The sequence below is a fragment of the Panthera leo genome, chromosome B4, assembly GCF_018350215.1.
Source record: "Panthera leo isolate Ple1 chromosome B4, P.leo_Ple1_pat1.1, whole genome shotgun sequence".
Taxonomy (NCBI): domain Eukaryota; kingdom Metazoa; phylum Chordata; class Mammalia; order Carnivora; family Felidae; genus Panthera; species Panthera leo.
The window spans coordinates 42,511,769-42,531,678 of NC_056685.1; the positions used below are offsets into that span (position 1 = coordinate 42,511,769).

The 19,910-nt window shown below is 43.9% G+C and overlaps 1 protein-coding gene across 8 annotated transcripts in view; it reads right to left on the reverse strand.

The window, feature by feature from the left end:
• Positions 1–2,732: 2,732 nt before the first annotated feature.
• MFAP5 (microfibril associated protein 5) overlaps positions 2,733–19,910 on the reverse strand; it is a 46,419-nt gene continuing 29,241 nt past the window's right edge. For 3 of the 8 annotated variants that reach the window (XM_042945742.1, XM_042945738.1, XM_042945739.1), the window contains 10 exons: positions 14,767–14,899; positions 14,177–14,236; positions 12,845–12,880; positions 9,081–9,125; positions 8,709–8,741; positions 8,253–8,288; positions 6,230–6,259; positions 5,423–5,510; positions 4,776–4,849; positions 2,733–3,146 (listed from right to left, as the gene is read on the reverse strand). In XM_042945742.1, coding sequence (XP_042801676.1) covers positions 3,034–3,146; positions 4,776–4,849; positions 5,423–5,510; positions 6,230–6,259; positions 8,253–8,288; positions 8,709–8,741; positions 9,081–9,125; positions 12,845–12,880; positions 14,177–14,236; positions 14,767–14,899 — 648 coding nt within the window. In that variant the 3' untranslated portion in view covers positions 2,733–3,033. Of the gene's footprint in view, positions 3,147–4,775; positions 4,850–5,422; positions 5,511–6,229; positions 6,260–8,252; positions 8,289–8,708; positions 8,742–9,080; positions 9,126–12,844; positions 12,881–14,176; positions 14,237–14,766; positions 14,905–16,685; positions 16,930–19,910 lie in introns of those variants that run through there. The other 5 variants (XM_042945743.1, XM_042945744.1, XM_042945745.1 and 2 more) reach the window with 4 other exon arrangements.

Consider the following 19,910-nt stretch of genomic DNA (forward strand, 5'->3'; position numbering starts at 1 on the left):
CCGGGTGTAACATATCTGGTTACACACAAACACCCCGAAGCAGAGGAGGGAGGAGCTTGTGGCTAGCAACATATACTACTTGATGTCATCAAAAGTAAGGCTCAGAAGTGGGGAGACCAGCTGGGGTTCGCACCATCTGCCTGTGAGTCAAAAGAATACTCAGAGAAAGTGTGCATGGAACTATATTTAGAGTACAGTGCACACTTGAATTTTTCCCATTCAAGGAGAAAGGAGAATTTTCATAAGCATGTTTTATAGAAAAAGTTAGGCTCAGAGCCAGATCAACTCAATCTGGGCAGAGAAAACAAGAGTAGACTTCATGGATAGGCCGATGACGCTGCCATCTTTCAAGGTGCCAGGAAGGCATACAATCTCAAAAATTGCCTGGAGATACTTTCACAAAATCCTTTAGTTCCGACATTAAAGTTGCACTGTTTTGTTTCAAAGAATCATTTTTCATCAAACTGTAAGTTCCTTGCTATAAAATATGGTCATTTGTGCTCACCAGGAAAGGGATAATATTAATGCCTAAAAGAGAACAAGGCTTGCAAATCCTTTCATGGAAGTGACCAGAGACGAAAACTAGAGCATCAGGAACCTGAAATGGGGGCAAGGGTAAAAAACAACAAAAAGGAGGTGAATGAAATTCTGCCAGGGGGCAAGGGTAAACGGGGAAAGAACAGGACCAAAACAACATCCTGAAACTGACCTGGGACTGTCCTTAGGGGAAAGTTGTGGAGGAAAGACAGAATGGGAAGCAAGTTAGAAATGTTGGTGGCACCTGGGTGGCTCAGTCAGTTAGACGTCTGACATCGGCTCAGGTAGTGATCTCGAGGTTCGTGGGTTTGAGCCCTGCATCGGACTCTGCGCTGACAGCTCAGAGCCTGGAGCCTGCTTCAGATTCTGTGTCTCTCTCTCTCTCTGCGCCCCCCCCCCCCCCGTTCACACTCTGTCTCTGTCTCTCAAAAATAAACATTACAGAAAAAAGAAGTGTTGGTTTATATGTCAAGAGTGAAAAAAAAAAAAGGTCAATCACATAAGAACAATGAGAAATGGAAAACACTGGCACATGATCAAGCAAAAGAGAAGGGAGTGAAGCATGAAGCTTTACCTAGCAAGACTGTTGGTAGGTAAAGATTGTCACACGGAGCAGGAAAGAAAAGGAACTTTCTGGTGAATTGAGGAGTTTTCTGGAGGAGAGTAAATTGGAGTGTTGGGAGAACCAATGGCAAAATTGTAGGAAGGGTGCAATAGAGAATAGTGGAGAGCGATACTGGTACTCCCTTTTCCCAAGGGGGATGAAAACATCAGTTGGGGTCTTTCTAAACATAGAAGAGAAAAAGAAACAGATCAAAGACCGCTCTTTTCTGAGGAGGAAATTAGAAACATTTATTTTAGAGTGTTTAATCTGCAATATACACAATCCTGGGATTGAGGTGCTTCATTGGAGGGTCACGTTCGTGGAGAGATTCTTAAACGATTCTTGGAAACTCTGCCTGTGAGTTTTCTCTACAGTGGTTACAATATGCATTCAACGTGTCTGTCTATATATGAGCAAATTTACTTTTAGAGGCTGTGGAGGAGAGATTACATGCTTTGGTCTTTCCTAGCATTTCTCTTCAATCAGCTGAGCAAATCCCATTACGCTAAATTGTTTCTCAGCCTCCAGAGTTTGATCCTCATTTACCGTTTTCTTACAATATGAAAAGGATCCAACACTACCAAGTGGAATTCTGTGGTGTATAACTTGCCTCAGATTCCTCTATTTCCTACTTGAATTTCATTGGCCTCTGTGGAAAGTTGCTAAGTTCTTCAGGTAGAAGGATCTACAATCTGTAATTGGTCACTTACAATGGGATTTTTTTCTATTACGTTGTGGACTGCTTCCTAATATAGGATATCTCTCCCCTCATAAAGCAGACATGGTGGTTGTGAATCAGATTGCATCTAGGCTTCCAGAAATATGAATAATGCATTTAAATCTTAAATCACAGAATTAAAAAACCTTAGAACTCACATAAACTTAACCTTGTCGTGGTAAAGATGGGGAGTTTTACCAGGGCCTAGTGTGGCAGCATGTCTTAAGAATGTAGGTTGTCTGAATATTATTTCTTTTATTCTTTCTTATAAACCACTAGGTAAACTTTGTCTGCCCGTTAAAGATGAGGTCTGAATGTCCTTCTTAAGGCCCCAATCAGGCTATTCCAGAATCCATTTGCACAATAATCTCTACAGATTTCGTTTAGTAATGGGGTGAAAGGAGTAGCCAAGGAAATTCACACCATCATTAAATTGTCTAATTAATTTGGGAAGGTGGGCTAACCCCTACCCCACACGACCATAAATGAGTAAGTAAATAGGACTTTTTAGCCCTACTTGCCTGTTTGGGACAACCGCATGAAAAATTGAATAGGGAACCATGAGTCCAAGTTCCATGCTTGGCCTACTCCTCTTTAGCCTCAGCCTTAGCAGATCTCATCTTGGGTCTTTAGATATTGCCAGTAGGATTGTCTAACTCTTGGCCTCAGAAATCTCTGGGACTACGCAAATTACCATGACTCTTCCGGAAGACCCGCCAGGCAAATCCAGCAAAATAGTTAGCATAAGAGTAAAGAGGAACTTGCAAATGGGGAGTTAATCTAGGACATGCTTGAAAATCAAAGAAATGAAGTCCTGTGGCCAAACTAGTGACAGCTTCTTCCTCCCTAAGATCTATTTCAGACAGATTCAAATTGTAAATATTAACCTCACGTTTATTTTCCTTTGAAACCGTATGTAGACTGTTTGTACATAAGCCACTTGGTTATCATTGATCTACTATGTCTATGGTAGTGAGAAGCAGCAAAACCATGCTATAATATAGACTTTGTTATCGGTCTGGGTAATAAATCAGGGAGTGAGGGCCAAAGCTAGACACTACAAAGGGATTGGTTTAAGAACTACTAATGTCTATGGGTTAGCTGACAATGGTTGCTCTTGTTAGACCATTCTCTTCCTCCCACCCACATGTTCTTCCTTCCTCTTCCTTGATCATCACAGACCACTGGGTCTCTGCACGTTCACATTTTCACAGGGAGGAAGTCGGAAGTAGTTGGAGCGGCGGAGTCGCCTTGGGGGTAAACCAGCCATCTGACGGCAAAGTTCATCTAGAAGAGAAGCAGAGAATAATGCCTAAAGGGCTGGCATTTTGGGAGAAAGAGAAGACCCGGGGCTTCTGAGTGGCTCAGTTGGTTGGGTGTCCGACTCTCGATTTCAGCTCAGGCCGTGATCTCACGGTTCATGAGTTCGAGCCCTGCCTTGCCCTCTGCGCTCACAGCGCGGAGCCTACTTGGGATTCTCTCTCTCTCTCTCTCTCTCTCTCTCTCTCCCCCTTCCCTATACATTCTCTCTCTCTTTCTCTCTAAGTAAATAAACTTTTGAAAAAAGAGAGAAAGAGAAGACAGCAGTGTGCTTTCGTGAAAGGTTGAAGAGAAACAGATCTGGATTAGAACCCCCGATCTGCAGCTCACTGGTTATTTATTGCTTACTAGAAAGTTACTTAACTTTTCTGAACCTCACTATCCCTTGCAGCAAAAGAAGCATGAAATACCTGCCTCAAGTATAGTTGTATTAAAACAAAATAATGTATGCTAAGTACCTAGCACAGGTGGCTGGCCGGTGAATTTTAGGCTGCTCTACACGCCTAGCTCCCGATTCTTCTAACCATGGGCTTATTAAATAGCAAAAAAGTGACATTCAATTATTCACTATATATCTAAGTGTTTACTGTGTGCAAATGGCTAACTTTAGTAAGTCCCCTGAGACACTTGAAAGTGCTTAAGTCCCAAATACTCATCCTCAGTCTCAAGGTGCTTCCCTTGCAGGTGGCTTGCACAAGGCCAATGGGGGCAAATAGCAAGTTTCCTTCTGCGAAGTCAACTACAGCTCTTACTCAGCAGCTCCGTGCAAGACGGGCTGTTGAGTCAGAAAGGGCTGTGTCTGTGGTGCCTTCACCAACCACACTTATCGTTTGGGGCTGGCCAGGGAGAAGGTGAGAGGTATCTTTGTTCCCACAATGCACGGTGTATAACCACACACGTTGGACCCTTTTAATTGTTTTTATCAGGTTTTTCTACCCTCCTCTACCCCTGAATTTTTGCATTAAGTAATGTAAATAGTTCCTGGAATTGATAAACTGTTTCAAATGTAGCCAGCTTCTAAATGTCCTGTTTTGTATTTACTGATAGGCCCTGTCCAAACATCAATTGTCTCCAAATAGTGGAGTTTTTTTTTTTTTTTTCCTTTAGAGAGGTTTTTTTTCATTTGTGAACATGGCTGCTGGTAGTAGAGTCTATTATTTGTGATGGCTGACTTGGCCTTTTTTTAAAAGTTTTTATTTATTGAGTTTTAGTCATCTCTACACCCAACGTGGGGCTTGAATTCCCAGACTGAGTCAGCCAGGTATCCTGATTTGGCCTTTTCACCTAGAACTCCAGTGAATGATCTCCAAAACAGTTCCAACTTCAGAAAGCTCTATCTATGGGAAAGGTTGGGAGTTACAATCTTGCTGAAAAGAGATCCAAGATAGTTTCCTTAGGGTTATCTTTATATACGAAACACACTGCTTTACCTTGATTGCTTATCTAGCACAAGTTGGTGGGGCAGGCACTGATGGAAGTTCAGGGGGTGACCTAAAGCCCTCCTCCGAAGCCAGACCTTGGATCCATCAGGATCACGTCTCTATTTACCTCTCTCATCATTGCCCCTCCCCACTAAAAAACCAGATATCATCTTACCTTTCATTACTTCATGTTCTTTACAGACAAGACGAGAGCAGATCTCATTGTTGATGATGTACATACGTCGTAAACTGCCAGAGTCCCAGTAACATGGTTAAGGAAAGAGACAGCAAAAACCATCGGGAGGGAGAACTCTAGTCTGTATATAGGCCAGGGGTGCCTCTTCAGCTCCTGTACTCCCCACTCTCCCCTGTCTGTTTTCCTCCTCTCTTGATTTCTTTCCTTAAGTATTTTGGGCTGATTTTTCCCTCCCAGAGGAGGGAAGGGGACGCTTTGCACATTCCTCCTGGAGTCAAGCCTTATCTAATACTGCTCTTCACTATTTCTGACATTGAGAGCTGGATCCTTTGCTTCAGCCTTTTTCTATGGGGTCATAGATTCACTGTACCAGTATTTCTCTCATGACTGTCCTTTCTCCAGCCCTCACTTCCCTTGCCTTCTAACATCTAGTCTTAATAGTCGGTCTGTTTTCCACATAACTCAAGTCCGACTCCAGGTTCTATCTGGCACCGCCCTAAGAGGGTCATGTCCAAAATTTCTCTGCCACTAAAGACTGAAGTTCCACAGTGGGTGCTCATTGCATAGTTACTGACATGAAACCACTACCAGGGAAGGCGATTTCTCCACATCCTGGGATCCCTTACCTAGTGAAACATAACTGGTGAATGCATTGCTTGACTGGCCGATGCACCGAGTAGAGTCTCGTGCAAGCAAATTTTTCATCCCGGCAATCTGAAGAAGTCCAATACAAAAGAACAGGGAGAGGCATGAACAAAGGATTAAAGACATGGAGGAAGGTACAGAGAGCGGGGGGAAAATACAAAGTAGTCTCTACATAGGATCATTGTAATGTGGGGAATGCCCTTCCTGTTCAACAAAGCAGAACAGTAGGAAACTGGCTGAAATAAAATTTAGGTGCTTTCCTACCTGGACCCAGAAGTAGCTAAAATAATCTCTGAGAGTTCTTCTAGGAAAGTCTTTCTAGGGTTATCCAGGCGGCAGTGTGAAATACCAAACTGAAATGAAATGCTGCTGACTCCATTCTGGAGAATAAGAACTCTTAGGTGGGTCACAGTTTCCGTTGCAGTAGTTTTCAGTCCTAGCTGCACATCAGAATCATCAGTACATTACAGAAAGCAACTTTGCCCATGACACCTATCGTCCTCTTGTCCTTGCAGTCAGTTCCCAATACACTAACCACCACAGAAAGTCCAAAGGTAGCTCAGGAAGAGGACTGCTTTGGGATCATGCAACAGTGGTCCCATCTTTTCTTCATGACCTCGAGGACAGGAGATCATAAAGGAGAGCAGGAATGAAGGGCATTAAAAATACTCTTTGAGAAAGAATGGAAAGCAAACTAGAAAGTACATCAAGTACCCACCAAAGAACAAGGAGATAAGGAATCCCCAAGAAGAAAGCTGAAGAAAAAGACATGCAAAAGGCAATCATACCTGCTGTGGTATTTTTATCATTGGCCGGAGCTGGAAGGCAGAAATTTCATTCAGTTATCATGAGTTCTAGAACTTACTACCTCTGTAACCTAGAATATCCTTTTCCCTTTGTAACCTTGGGGCCTCACTTGGGGCCCATATGGGGCACCCATTAATAAAAAAGTGAGGCACCCATGTTGCCTCACTTGGGGCCCATATGGGGCACCCATTGAGAAAAAATGGGTTGATAATGCTTTTAGCAACTTCTAAAAGAAAGCCCATAATGGACTGCTTTGATCCACAAAACTGAACAGATTTAGAAGTTAGGATGGGAAATGTGATTTTGCCTCTCTCCTCTCTCTTCTAGAATCGAAAAATTGATGGCATTTTGAGTAGCTTTGTGTTGTTGCTAAGAAGCAAATTTAGTATGGACAAAAGCCATATGCCCAGAAGGGCTTCATCCTAGAGCGAAGGAGAGAAGAGATTGTTATCCTGTAGAAGCTCTTGCTCATCAAGGAAAATTTCTTCTCTGTAAATCAGATACACCGTCATGGGTTCTTAGATGAAAGTGTTATTCAGCAAAGAATAGCAAAAGTCACAGCCATAGCCAAACCCAACCTAGGGTCAAGTTAAACACGGGCTTAACTTGTAGAATGAATAATAAATCAAGGAGGGAATAGTGTTGAAGGAATTCACTAACCATGGGAGTGATGTGTACAAATGCCATTGGAAGAGTTGTTTATAGACAGGATACTATAGGAATATGTTGGGTGGTCTTATCTACCTAGTTGCAATTGCGGGCTTCTCGGCTGAGAATTCTCCAGCTTCTACTTCTAGCCCAGATCTCTTCTAAGCTCCAGACCTGTAAATCCATCTGCCACTTTAGGGAAGAGTTTGTGGATATTTCAAAGATCCCCCAAATCTAGTGCATCTCAAACTGTCTTATCTTTGAACCAATTCAAATTGTTCTTCAGCGAATGGTACCACCAGCTACCCAATAGAAGACTGGACATCATCTCCACAGTCCCCTCTCACTTACAGTTCACACTTAATTCTCACTACCTCTTCCTCAGTTCAGGCGATCATCTTTTTACTGGGACTATTGCCATAGCATCTTGACTGGGTTTCTAATTCATAACTCTGATGAGAACCTTTCTTTGTATAAACTATTCTCCGATTGGTTTTTATTTCTATCCTAAGCCTTTGCACATACTGTTTTCTTTACCCCAAGGCTCTTCTCCCTATTTACTTGATTCACTTTTACTTGTCTTTCAAGAACCAACTTAGTCATTGTGCCCTCCATGGAAGCCTTTCCTAACCCGGGGGACTCTTTTCTTGCATCTTGGACAGCTTCTTTTGCTTATCCTGATTGTGGCATTTTGTGAAACTGAATGAAGTCAAAGTCAGCCATTTGTTTACCTTGTATATTAGACAAAAAATATCCTGTAGGAGGATATCGGTTTCGTTCACCTTTGTGTTCCTGATTTATATTCCTATAAACCTAGTAGCAGGTTCTCAGTAACCATTTCTTTAAGGTAATCTAGTTTCTGTCTCCTTTTCTTACATCCTACCACTTATTCCTTATAGATTTTGCCCTGAGTATTTAAAAAGCTCAGTTTCTCCAGTGTGCCAAGACTTATTTTGCGTTCACATCTTTGTGCATACTGTCCCTTCTTCGACTGCCTGGCTGGCTCCAATTCTTTCAAGAATCAGTTCAACCATTACTTCTAGAAAGTTTCCTTTTATCTTCCCAAGCAGCGAGTTGTGTATATATTTATCTCGCCTTCACCCATCCAGTCTTGGAAACTTTGACGGGAATATCGCACTTCGGTATTTCGTACGTCAGACACCTGGTACAGTCCCTCCCTGGACCTACTAGGGGATCAAAAATATCACTAATTCAAATTGAACTGTTGGAAGAATTTTCACAAACTGTGGTGGTAGCTATTTAGGAACCTTAACCAGCTGTACCGCCTTCCGTAATGGGCTCTGGGGAAAGCCCAGAAAGGCCCCAGTGGCCCTGGGATCCCAGATCTGAACTCACCCAGGTCATCTGTGGAAGGCTCGATATCGGCCAGAACTGAAAAGGCACAAAACAGCAGGTGTGAGGAGGGCTTTGAATTGGCAAGGGGGAAGTCAGAGTGGAAAAATGGACGTTATCACGGCAAAGTCAAGGCTACGGCTGGGGTTTGTGTATTATATCCAAGGGAATAGAGTTAACTGAAGTAATGGTGAATATTTTTTTGGAGAGTATGTGCCCTACTGGCAGTATCCTTTATTGCACGTGCCTTATGTTAGCTATTAATCCACTTTGTTTCATCTTTTTCAGAAAACGAGTGGGACTCTTTCCTTTTATCCCACTTGTCACTGAACAAAACACCCACAATCCCTCCATCCCTTTCTCAGGGATAAAAATACAGGATTAATTCAAACGCTGGAATAAATGTTGTGAATATTAACAAGAATCATGCCATTTTAAAAGATCTGTAGTACAACTTACCTGTTTCATCTGTAGAGGGCTCATTCACCAGGTCTGCAAACATATAACACAAAGAATAAAAAATGCAGGAGGCAAAAGTGGCAAAGAGGGAAGGGGAAGGAGGGTATAGGGACGATCTTAAAGGAGGCAAGAAAAATCACAGTGAAAGAGTGTGACCTCTTGGGCCAATGTGAGGGACTCTCAGAGAAGAAAATGGGAGAGAAAAGATCGGACAGGTTCACAGCATCAGTGGTAGGTAAGATGGACACTAGGGTCTGCCTGAACTCAGAGCACCCACTCACCTCTTGTAACTTTCATTTATCTTCCTACAGACATCACCCTCAGTCCCTCTAGGCCCAGTGTGAAAGCACAGAAATAAAAAGGGTAGCTTACTAGGATCTTCTGTGAATGCTTCTGGAGTCACTTGAGTCACATCATCTGAGAAAAAAAAAAAAATCAGAAAACATTTTTTTCCAATTTATTTATTTTGAGAGAGAGAGACAGACTGAGAGCACGAGCGGGGCAGGGACAGAGAGGGAGAGAGAGAATCCCAAGCAAGATCTGTGCTGCCAGGGCAGAGCCCGAGGGAGGGCTCGAACTCACGATCTGCCAGATTATGGCCCGAGCCGAAATCAAGAGTCGGATGCTTGATTGACCAAGCCACCAGGGTGCCCCCCCAGAAAATATTTTTTGGGCGCTCTCCGTCCCCCTCCCCTTCTTGCACTCCCAGGAAGTGAAACTGTCCAGCACGGCTGCCCACACATAGCGGGTATCCCACAGTTGATTTTCTTTGTTTGCTTCCCAAACCAAGTCCTTTCCCTGCAACCCAAACAGATGTCACGCTTTGCCACTGCCCTGAATATACCCACACAGTCCTAGCCTAGAATATCCTTTTCCCTTTGTGTGCCTTCCCCTCCGTGCCTGTCAGACAATCCTCCACTGGTACCCCCTTTCTTCATGATACGCGGGTTAAGCATAGGAAGAGAAGAATCACATCATTTCGTTGTCCTACCGGATAATAAGCATACAGCTAGCTTGGGTTTCCTATGCGCCAAGCACCATTGAAATCTGTTTTTACAGATGATAAAATCGAGCGCCAGACAAAAAATTTACCCAAGGTCCTACAGCTTGTTATAAGTACCATGGATTGATGGCCTCTTGGCAATACTTTCATTAAATGAAAATTGTCTTTACCAAAGACATTGAGTGTGATAATTATAATTTTGACATAATTGGCTATCAGTTTGCTGAAACGCTTACATATAAGTGTGTTCCCAAAGGGTGATGTGGATGATTTTCTGATGCTCAGTGAGAAGTGAGGTGAAGGGGGGGGGAGGGGAAATGCCAATGATAGTAGAGAATGACCTTGCAGTTGAACATTGAAAGGTAAAGGCAGGAGGAGACATAATAATAAGCGGTCCCAGCTTTAAGGTGGAATCTATTAGGATAAACAAGCAAACTGTATCAAAACTACAAATAACAGCACTATCCAAAACCAGCTGTCTGTCTCTGCTTTAAAACACAGGGGCACCTGGCTGGCTCAGTCGGTTAAGTGTCAGATTCTGGATTTCAGCTCAGGTCATGGTCTCCTGGCTCCTGAGATGGATCCCCATACCTGGCTCTGTGTTAACGGAGCATGGAGATTGCTACTTGGGATTCTCTCTCTCCCTCGATCTCTCTGTACCTCCCCTACTCGCATTTTCTCTCTCTCTCTCAAAATAAACAAACTTAAACAATATTTAGATGTCAACACAGCTTTGTTACTTTGCTTTTTCTTTTTTAAATGTTTACTTAGTTTGAAAGGAAGGGTGTGTGAGCAGGGGAGGGGCAGAGAGAGGGGGAGAAAGATAATCCCAAGCAGGCTCTGCGCTGCCGAGCACAGAGCTCAAAAGGGGGCTCGAACTCATGAAACGTGAGATCTAGACCTGAGACGAAATCAAGAGTCAGACGCTTAATTGACAGAGCCACTCAGGCACCCCAGCGTCTAAATATTCAGTAAGTATCCCATCTAGAAGTATCCTTCCTTGTAGACGGCTTGTCATCACAATCCATTTTGCCCACCAGGGGTCACCAAATTCACGTAGTTTCCTTTGACTTTTTTTCCTTAACCGTCAGTGTCTAAATGGCAGGTTAAATCTGGAAAGAATAGCATTTTCATAAAGCGTGCCAGAGCGATTGATCATTGTGGTAGAGGGCAAAGAAAAATAAAACATTTTGAAGCAATTTATTTTGAGAGAGAGAGCCCTAGTGGGGGGGGTGGGGGAGGGGAGCAAGAGGTGAGAGAGAAAGAAAGAGACAATCTCAAGCAGGTTCCAAGCTCAACTCAGCACAGAGCCAGATGGAAACTCAATTCTATGAACCGTGAGATCATGACCTGAGCCAAAATCAAGAGTCCGGCACTCAACCGACTGAGCCACCCAGAACCCCACATCATCCTCTTAAAAAAATAAAAATAAAGTCATTAGATCCTACAGAAGGGGCTTTTTATCTCTTAACACTGAACATTAGCTTTCCTTACTTCAGGACAAATTTTGGTAAAAGAAATCCAAGGCTGGGACGCGTGCGTGGCTCAGTTCGTTAAGCGTCTGACTTCGGCTCGGGTCATGATCTCACGGTTTGTGAGTTCGAGCCCCGGGTCGGGCTCTGTGCCGACGGCTCGGGGCTTGGAGCCTGCTTCAGATTCTCTGTCTCCCTCTTTCTCTGCCCCTCTCCTGCTCACGCTCTGTCTCTCTCCGTCTCTCAAAAATAAATAAATGTGAAAAAAAAAAAAAATCCAAGGCTGTTGCAATCTTCCAGGACATTTGAGAAACTACTAACCAGAGTCATTCCAAAACCGTGAGGGACGTGGAGCCTCTCCAGGACACGGTGCCATCCCACCAGTTCCCTTCCTGTCCTACATTCCAGTCCAGCCACTCACAGAGATGGAAGCAAACCAGTGGGAGAGCGGAGGGGTTGGAAGTGTTTCCTTGCTGTCGCCTCCGAATTTCTGGATAGAGTACCGTTTGCCCGTGTATTCCTCAGATCACCCACCTTATCCGTGAGCAGCCAGTGTATAAATGTTTCTTTAGGGTTCATGAATGTTCTCTGAAAAGAAATCTTAAGCAGGCGTTTTTAGCACATCTTCTATTTCTGTTAAAGAAGCATCGCAAACATCTGGAAAAGGACTGGACCGTAACGGGCCCAGAAAAATGAATTCAGAACTCTGATGTGGGTTCAGAAACTGAGGGATTCAGACCTCTTTACCCACAGCAGTGAAAAAAAAAAATGCCATGTTTCCACATTTTTATCTACTGTACCAGGATGCCCAGGAAGAAATTGTATTGTGCCCCAGTGTATGCATAGAAAATTGAAACCAGATTTATATGATGCCGCTTTACTCTTGCAATGTACTTGCAAAGTACTCTTTTTTTGTTTTAGTTTATGCTAATTTATCAAAAACAAAAGGCCAATTGTGATCTGCTAATTTGATTTTATGATCCATTAATGGGCTCTCAAGGGTCGGGGAAAGTAAGAGATAAATTGTAGTTATGTTTGTCTGGAGGCAGAGTGGAGATGTTAATTGGAGTTTCCTTCGTCAAGCTGAAGGAAGTGGCCCTTTGGAAGCCAAGACTTGGGTTCTATCCATCAGTGCCAGAATTTCACTGTCGTACTGAGATGGCTTCTTATCCTGTCTGTCAGTTAGCTTCTCCGTTGTTACATGGTTGGGAAAATGCTTTCTGTTGTTAGTGGTATTTTCTGAGGAAGCTAAGAGATATATATATAGGAGAGTAAAAATGAGGGATGGTCATGGAGGAGGTTTTGGGAAAGGTGTTTCAGTTGACAAACAAAAGAAGTTTTTTGAGAGGATATTAGGATTTTGGAAACTGGTGAATTAGACCCTATTTCCTATAAATTGGCAATATGTCTCTCTCTTATATTACAGATTCTTTAACTGGGACCATTAATCCATATTATACCGATAAGAACCCCAGCAGATCGTGCGGGCACCTGGCTGGTTCAGTCAGAAGAGCATGTGACTCTTGATCTCGGGGTCATGAGTTCGAGCCCCACATTGGGGGTAGGGATTACTTAAATAAATACTAAAAAAAAAAAAAAAAAACCACAATAACCAAAACATAAAAAATACACACAGAGCCCGGATCCATGGGTTTACGTACCTCCTCGTTGACCATTGGCTCCTAGTGGTGTCCAGTCTGTGGCAAAGGAAAGAGAAAAGGGATAAATGACTCTAGCTCTACACCCCATAAAGCTTTTATAAGATGAACCAGAAAATGATGGGAAAATCGTTTACTTGATTTTTCTGCATTGGATTTCTGTATAGTGCCATACAAAATCAAGGGTGCCTGGCCGGCTCAGTCAGTAGAGCATGCGACCCTTGATCTCAAGGTCGTGAGTTTAAGCCCCACGTTAGGCGTGGAGCCTATTTAATACAAAAATGAAAAATTTCAAAATTACTCAGACCGTTAGTGCTGACAGGGAAACACTCAAAGAAAAACAAGTTCCTGGGAACAAAGCCTTGCTTTGCCAAGCCCTGACTTGGGGTGCCTTCTTGCCCTCAATCCCCTGCAGGAGTGGGGTCCTATTGGGCAGACGGGGCCAGCAGCCTTTCTAATGTGCCCTGTTCTATCACAACCTCCATTGTACGAGCTACATTACTGAACAACCTCAAAAGTGATTTTCTCACAGTCTGTATCTGGCAGAATGAGAAAATAAAATAGAGTAGGCTTTCGTCAACGTCAGAGGGTTCGCTTTCCGTGGCCCCTCTTCCAGCTCAGTGACTTTACTTGAGTGTGTGGTTAGGCACGTGTTTCTTTGTGTGCGTGTGGATATATTTGTGTGTTGCAGGAGCCAGTGTTGATTAAGTGGGAGTGTATATATTCCCACGGGTTCCCTTTATGAATTGAATTTGGTCCAGTTTCTTACTAGCCATCTCTGTATGTTTGTGCACGCAATTGTGTGCCCATTTCTTTTTTCTTTGGTGTTTGTTTGCTTGTACGTTTATGTGTGCGACCCTCTTATGGTTAGTATGGGTCCGAGGTCATCTCTCATCTCCTCCTAGCCCTTTCTTCTCAGACATAAATCTGTTCCTCTCTTTCTTTTTAAAATTTTTTAAGCTTATTTTTTTTTTATTTTTAAGAGAGAGAGAGAGAGAAAGCATGAGTGGGGGAGAGGCAGAGAGACAGGGAGAGAGAGAGAATCCCAAGCAGGTCCCACACTGTCAGCGCAGAGCCCGACATGGAGCCCAAACCCACAAACCACAAGATCATGACCCGGAGCCAAAGTCAGACGCTCAACCAACTGAGCCACTCGGGCACCCCTGTTCATTTCTCTAATGGCTATTCTAGAACTCAGTAACCGGAGCTCCTGCTGTGGTTCCTCTTCAACTTCCCCTCCATCCTGCCCTCCAGCCTACACCTCCACACTCCCACACTCACGTATAGCTGAGGAGCTGGCATTGTAGGGAGGAAAGAACAAAGGTAGGGACTCACCAGAGGGGATGATGAACGCAGTGAGACACAGAAGCACCTTGGGTCCCAAGAGCAGCATATCTGACAGGGGTGTTGGGAGAGTAGAGGTTGTAATGCTCAGGGACACATCAGCATTTTGACTTCAGGCAGGGGTACCTGCAGGGCCCCTTTCCTTGTCTTCCCAGGGTTTTTCCTGGTCCCCCATGTGACTCAAGCCCTTTCTCTCTTTTCATTCACCCAGCATTCTTTTCCCAATTCTATTCTGTGATCACTTACCATTATTCTAACTCGCATTACTTTTTTCTGCCCAGTCAGAGAAAACTTTGTGTTCTAAATGGTCTGTGCTTGCCCCAACTCTTGGCCTCCTTCATCCCCCAGTGTCTAATTTTCCCTTTTGATATCTGTGGCTATTTTAATATCATCTGCTTAACTTGGTGTCTCCTGTTGAATTCCATGGATAATTGGGATATCCACTCAATTCTAAGGCAGTGGCATTTCCTATTGCCCCCCCCTCCGGCCTTTCAATTTCAACTTCACCCACGCACAAACACACACACGCACGCACACACTCCCTCTGTCTGTTTAGGGTTATATACAATCAAACAACTCACTGTGTACTTTTTCTCTGCTCTTTCCACCGAGTCCTTTGGCTGCTGAACGTGTCTCTCCTTCTCTCGCTGTTTCTACTTTGGCTGGAGAATAAGATGAACAGGGCCACTCCCTGGGAAGGACTTCAAATTTGGCCTACTCTGAAACAATGAGATGAGGGAAAGTGAGGGAGAGAGAGAGAGACACAGAGAGGGAGAAAGCCAGGCTAGAGGAGTGTGATGGGGCTGGACTGAGAAGGGGCTGGGATTCGCAGTCACTCACACCCTCATTCCAAATGTTATGACCACACCAGTGAGTGACATGCCGTTCCCTAGGAGGCCTGGCTCCCACTCATGTGCCTTTCTTCCATGAGTTTCTTTTCCCTCTTGCAACCTGGCCCCAGGCCCCAGCCTCCACCCACCTCCTTTTCCTTGGGCTCCTTACCTAAGTAGCTCCGTCTCATCATTGCACAGTCTGCCCCTTCTCTGGCCATCTTCTATGTTTGAATCATTCTGCCATCCTCCCCTCTCACTTTCTTTATTGACATTTACCTCTTCAACGCCACCAAATTCCTTTATATCCCTGTGTTTCTCTTTTTTCTTTGCCTCTTTCTTGACACATGCATTCCAGAATGTGGTTCTGCCCCTCCCGCCCCTCCCTTCCCATCCTATTTATTCCATTTTCAAACAAACACAGACACTACATAAGCTTTGCCCAGGAGGAGGGTTGGCTGCTTTAGGCTTAGGAAAAGTTGAAAAATACACTACTCTCTGAATCCTTTTGAAATGTAAGGGAGTTCTGTGAGAGGACATGCCAACCTTCTTCTGTCTTTTGTCTTTGTTTAAGCTTATGCTAAGCATCTTGGTTTCTGGAATCTTATGGACAACATGCTATCCAAAGCCCAAAGGAAATTGGGAGCCAATTTCATTCTGCTGGCCTTATTCTCCAACCATACTTTTCCCCACATCGTGTAACATACAGATAACTTTCTCAGATCCAGGAGCTTTTAAGACTTTGTATTTGCTCTTATTCATAGAAACCTAGAGGTTTTGACTGGTTAAAAAAAAAAAAAAAGATATATCTCCACTTTGGAGGGAACAAACTTGAATTACAGAAACTCAAATGTGAGGGATCATTGACCTTGTACACATTTAAGTGTCTAAGTTTCAAGTTAATCTGTTGGCTTGTCAGGAGATAAACAATGTAGACCAAAGGAGCTAAATTAGAGGAGAGTACAGGTAGACAGAGAGCAGATCGTGTTAATAGAATACAGACTAGAAAAAGAAAAAATAAGAGAAGGGAGGGGAAAGGAGCGGAGGAGGGAAGAGGGGAGGAAGTAAACTAATTATTTGGGAGGAAGGGAGAGCATTGGATTTAAGCAGAACTAAGGAAATAGCACCTTTAGCTCCTCCAAAGGGGCCATACGTGTTCCATCTCTGAGACACATGGGTTCCGGTCACAGTTTAGAACAAATGTGAGCATAAAACCCTGCTCTTCCTGACCTGCCTTACTGAGAACTTGCCCTTCGCCCATGTGCTCTGCAGTGAGAGTGCAGAGGCTGGAAAACAGATGTGATTCCAGTCTGGTGAGAGTCGGCAAAGAAAAGGCAGGGAGGTGGGGGTGGGGATCGAAACACAAAAAAGCAGAGGCAAAGCAGAGCTGAGGCAGGACATATAATAGAGAGCTTAGAGCAACAATCATGTTTTCCATGAAGCTCAGACAGATGGACAAACTGAACTCAGCCCAGTCATTTGGCAGGGAGAGCAATGACCTCAATGTGCTGGCCCAGCTCGAGACCATAGCAGAGAAGAGCCTCCCCAGGCAGCGGGAGGGGGTGCTCTCCTGGGGTCGTAGGAGGGAGTCTGAAGTTAGGGCAGCGACAGTGGAACAGAATGTCCGGAGTAAGGCAGAGGGAGAAGGCAGGCAGGGAGCAGCAGCTTACAAGGAAAAGAGAGGAAGCTTGGGCGCACTGATGTTAAGAGCAGGAGCCACCATTTCTTCGTGCTGGGCTTCCTAGGCTTCCAGGAACGCAGTTTGTCTTGAAGTGGTCTGATTAATTTTCTCTTCCTTGCAGTTATGGTGGCCCTTTCCTTCCAGCATTGTTCCCCATTTGTTTTCAGAGCCCAGGTAGGGAGAGAACCTCAGATTTGCTTTTCCCGAGGTGATTTGGTCAGCTTCCGTTGTATTACACTATCGGTTTATCGTCGAATTGCATGCTTCCGCAAGTAGTAACACCAACGGGTCAGAAATGAACAACTGCCAACCAGAGCCGTGAGCCTCTGGTTTTCTGAGGTTCCCACTGACCCCAGGGGAAGAACTCCCTGGGCAGCAGTCCACGATCCCATCCAATGCAAGCTGATCGCCTGTGGATGGAGCGAACAGGAAAGTCCTCTATGGAATAGCCTGGCAGGTGCAGAGGCCACTTAATACAGGCAAGCTCATGTTTGAGTCACATAGGAAAATTTTCGTTTTCGAAAAGGGTCTCCAGTCAATGGCAGATGGGGGAAGTACAAAGGAAGAGAAGGGAGGCAGACAAGCGAAACGGCGCACCGGTTCTATTCATCTGTTTATTGGCCTGTAAAGAATACACCCATTAGCTGAAGGCCTCTGGGCAAATGTACAGAAAAGTTATTACTACAGTCCAATCCAACTAAATTAAATCCAGGGCCTAAACGCAAAAAAAGAAGAAAGAAAAAAAAAAAGCCAAAACGAAATCCCATAAAAGGAAAGCAAGAAGGGAGGAGGGTTATACGAGGTGGGGAGGGAGGAAAGGCAGAGAGCAATGTGTGCGGAGGAATGAAGCAATAAACTAGTAACAGCCCAACTTAAACGATGGACTCAGTGCAGGAGTTAGAAGCTAGGAAACGTGCATCCTCAGACAACTTCCCACTCATTAATAACCCATACTTGCTGTAACACCTCATGCCTCTGCGCTTTGCACTTTCTGTTCCTTCCTTTATGAAATATCCTTTCCCAATCCCAGTCAGTAAATGCTCATGTGTACATCAAAGCCCAGGTTAGACTCTGCCTCTTCCCAGAAACCTTTTCTGGTCTCCTCTTCTTCTGAAGAATTTTTTTTTTTTTTTTTTTTTTTTTTTTTACAGTAAGCTATGCATCCAAACGTGGGGCTTGAACTCATGACCAAGAGATTAAGAGTTGCACGCTCTACAGACTGAGCCAGCCAGGCACCCCCTGCCTCTCAAGAGCTTATCATTCTCTCTACTGAGCTACCTTTGTATTTATTTCCAGTTCCTTGATTGCAGAGGTGAAGTCTTACTCATCCCTGGCAGGTAGAATGATTAGCATGTAAGAAGCAAACTTTGGGGACACCTGGGTGGCTCAGTCCGTTAACCAGACTCTTGATTTTGGCTCAGGTCATGATTTCCCGTGTCGTGGGAGCCAGCTCCATGTTGGGCTCTGTGCTGACAGCTCACAGCCTGCTTGGGGTTCTCTCTCTCTCTCCCCCTTTCTCTCTGCCCCTCCCCCTCAATCACTGAGCTCTCTCTTTCAAAATAAATAAATACATAAATACATACATACATACATACATACATAAATAACGTTATTTTAAAAAGTCAAAATTTGGGGCGACTGGGTGGCTCAGTCGGTTGAGTGTCCGACTTCGGCTCAGGTCATGATCTCACAGCTCGTGAGTTCAAGCCCCGCGTCGGGCTCTGTGCTGACAGCTCAGAGCCTGGAGCGTGTTTCAGATTCTGTGTCTTCCTCTCTCTCTGACCCTCCCCCATTCATGCTCTGTCTCTCTCTGTCTCATAAATAAATGTTAAAAATTTTTTTTAAATAAATTTAAATAAAATCAAAATTTGGTCATTTGAATTGGATTGAGATGAAGACTTAAAATAGTAAAATTGCTATTTCTATGTAAAACATTTCAAAAAATGAGTCAAATGCCAATATGTAGAGAGGATAGAATTCTAGAGAAGTAACTAGTTAGAGAATTCACAAGGAGTATAGCAAGTGGAACAAATAGCCAATGTATTGAAGTGATCAGAGGCAAATAGAGCAAACAGAAATAGGCCTATAAATTGGGCAACAGCTACTCTAGAAACAAAGGAATTTTGGCAGGGAGGCTGTAAAATCAGTGTATGGAAAACATGTCGTTTTCCTTCAGTGCCGTTAACTCATAATAAAACGTTTAACTTATATCTGCAATAGCGCGTCTGTCCCATCGTTCTGGTTGATGTAAATTTTCTGATGATACTGGTGGTCTTGCATTGTAGGCCACGCTGTCTTGACCATGCAAATGTGAAATGATGTAGAATGCTTGATCCAGGGTCAGGATTCTGTTAAGGTTCCATCTTCCCATTCTACCCATCGGAAAACAAATAAAACAGGGGTGCCTGGGTGGCTCAGTCAGTTAAGCATCCGAGCCTCGTTTTTGGCTCAAGTCATGATCACACAGTTTGTGTGAGCCCCATGTCGGGATCTGCTCTATGAAGCCTGCTTGGAATTCTCTCTCCCTCTCTCTCTCTGCCCCTTCCCCCTCCCCTCCTCAAAAAATAAATAAATGTTAAAAAATAAAAAAAGTCTGGACTATGCAAATATCGGAAGAAAACAAGAAAGTTCAACGTATGTAATTATTAATAATTGCTAATATAATTATTAAGTTTGGTAGATTTATGATTTATATGTATATGTATTCTAGATAATATGTGCTAGGCAGCCTGGCCTGCAGGATGGCCTCCAGTGATGATTCCTCCCTTCTATTCTTTTCCCCCTTGAGTGTGGGTTGGATGTAAGGACCAGTAGCGAATAGAACGCAGCAAAGGCTCAGTAGTACCTTCCAGATGAGATTACAAAGACTCTGGCTTCTAACATTAGTGTTCCCTTTTGATCTCTGGCTTGCTTATTTGCTCTGAACAAAGCCAGCTGCCATGCTGTGAGCTACTCTATAGAAATGCTCTTGTGAAAGAAGGGATATCTCTAGCCAATAGTCAGCAGCCCCAGAACTCTAAGAGCCATATAAATGAACTTGGAAGTAGATCTTCCCTCAATTGGACCTTGAAGATTGCATCTCCAGCCAACGCCTTGACTACAGCCTTGGGAGATTCTGAGCCAGAGGTACGCAACTAAGCTGTTCTTGTATTCCTAACCAACACCAGCTTTGGGAAAATAAATGTTTGCTGTTTTAAGCTGCTACATAGATCAT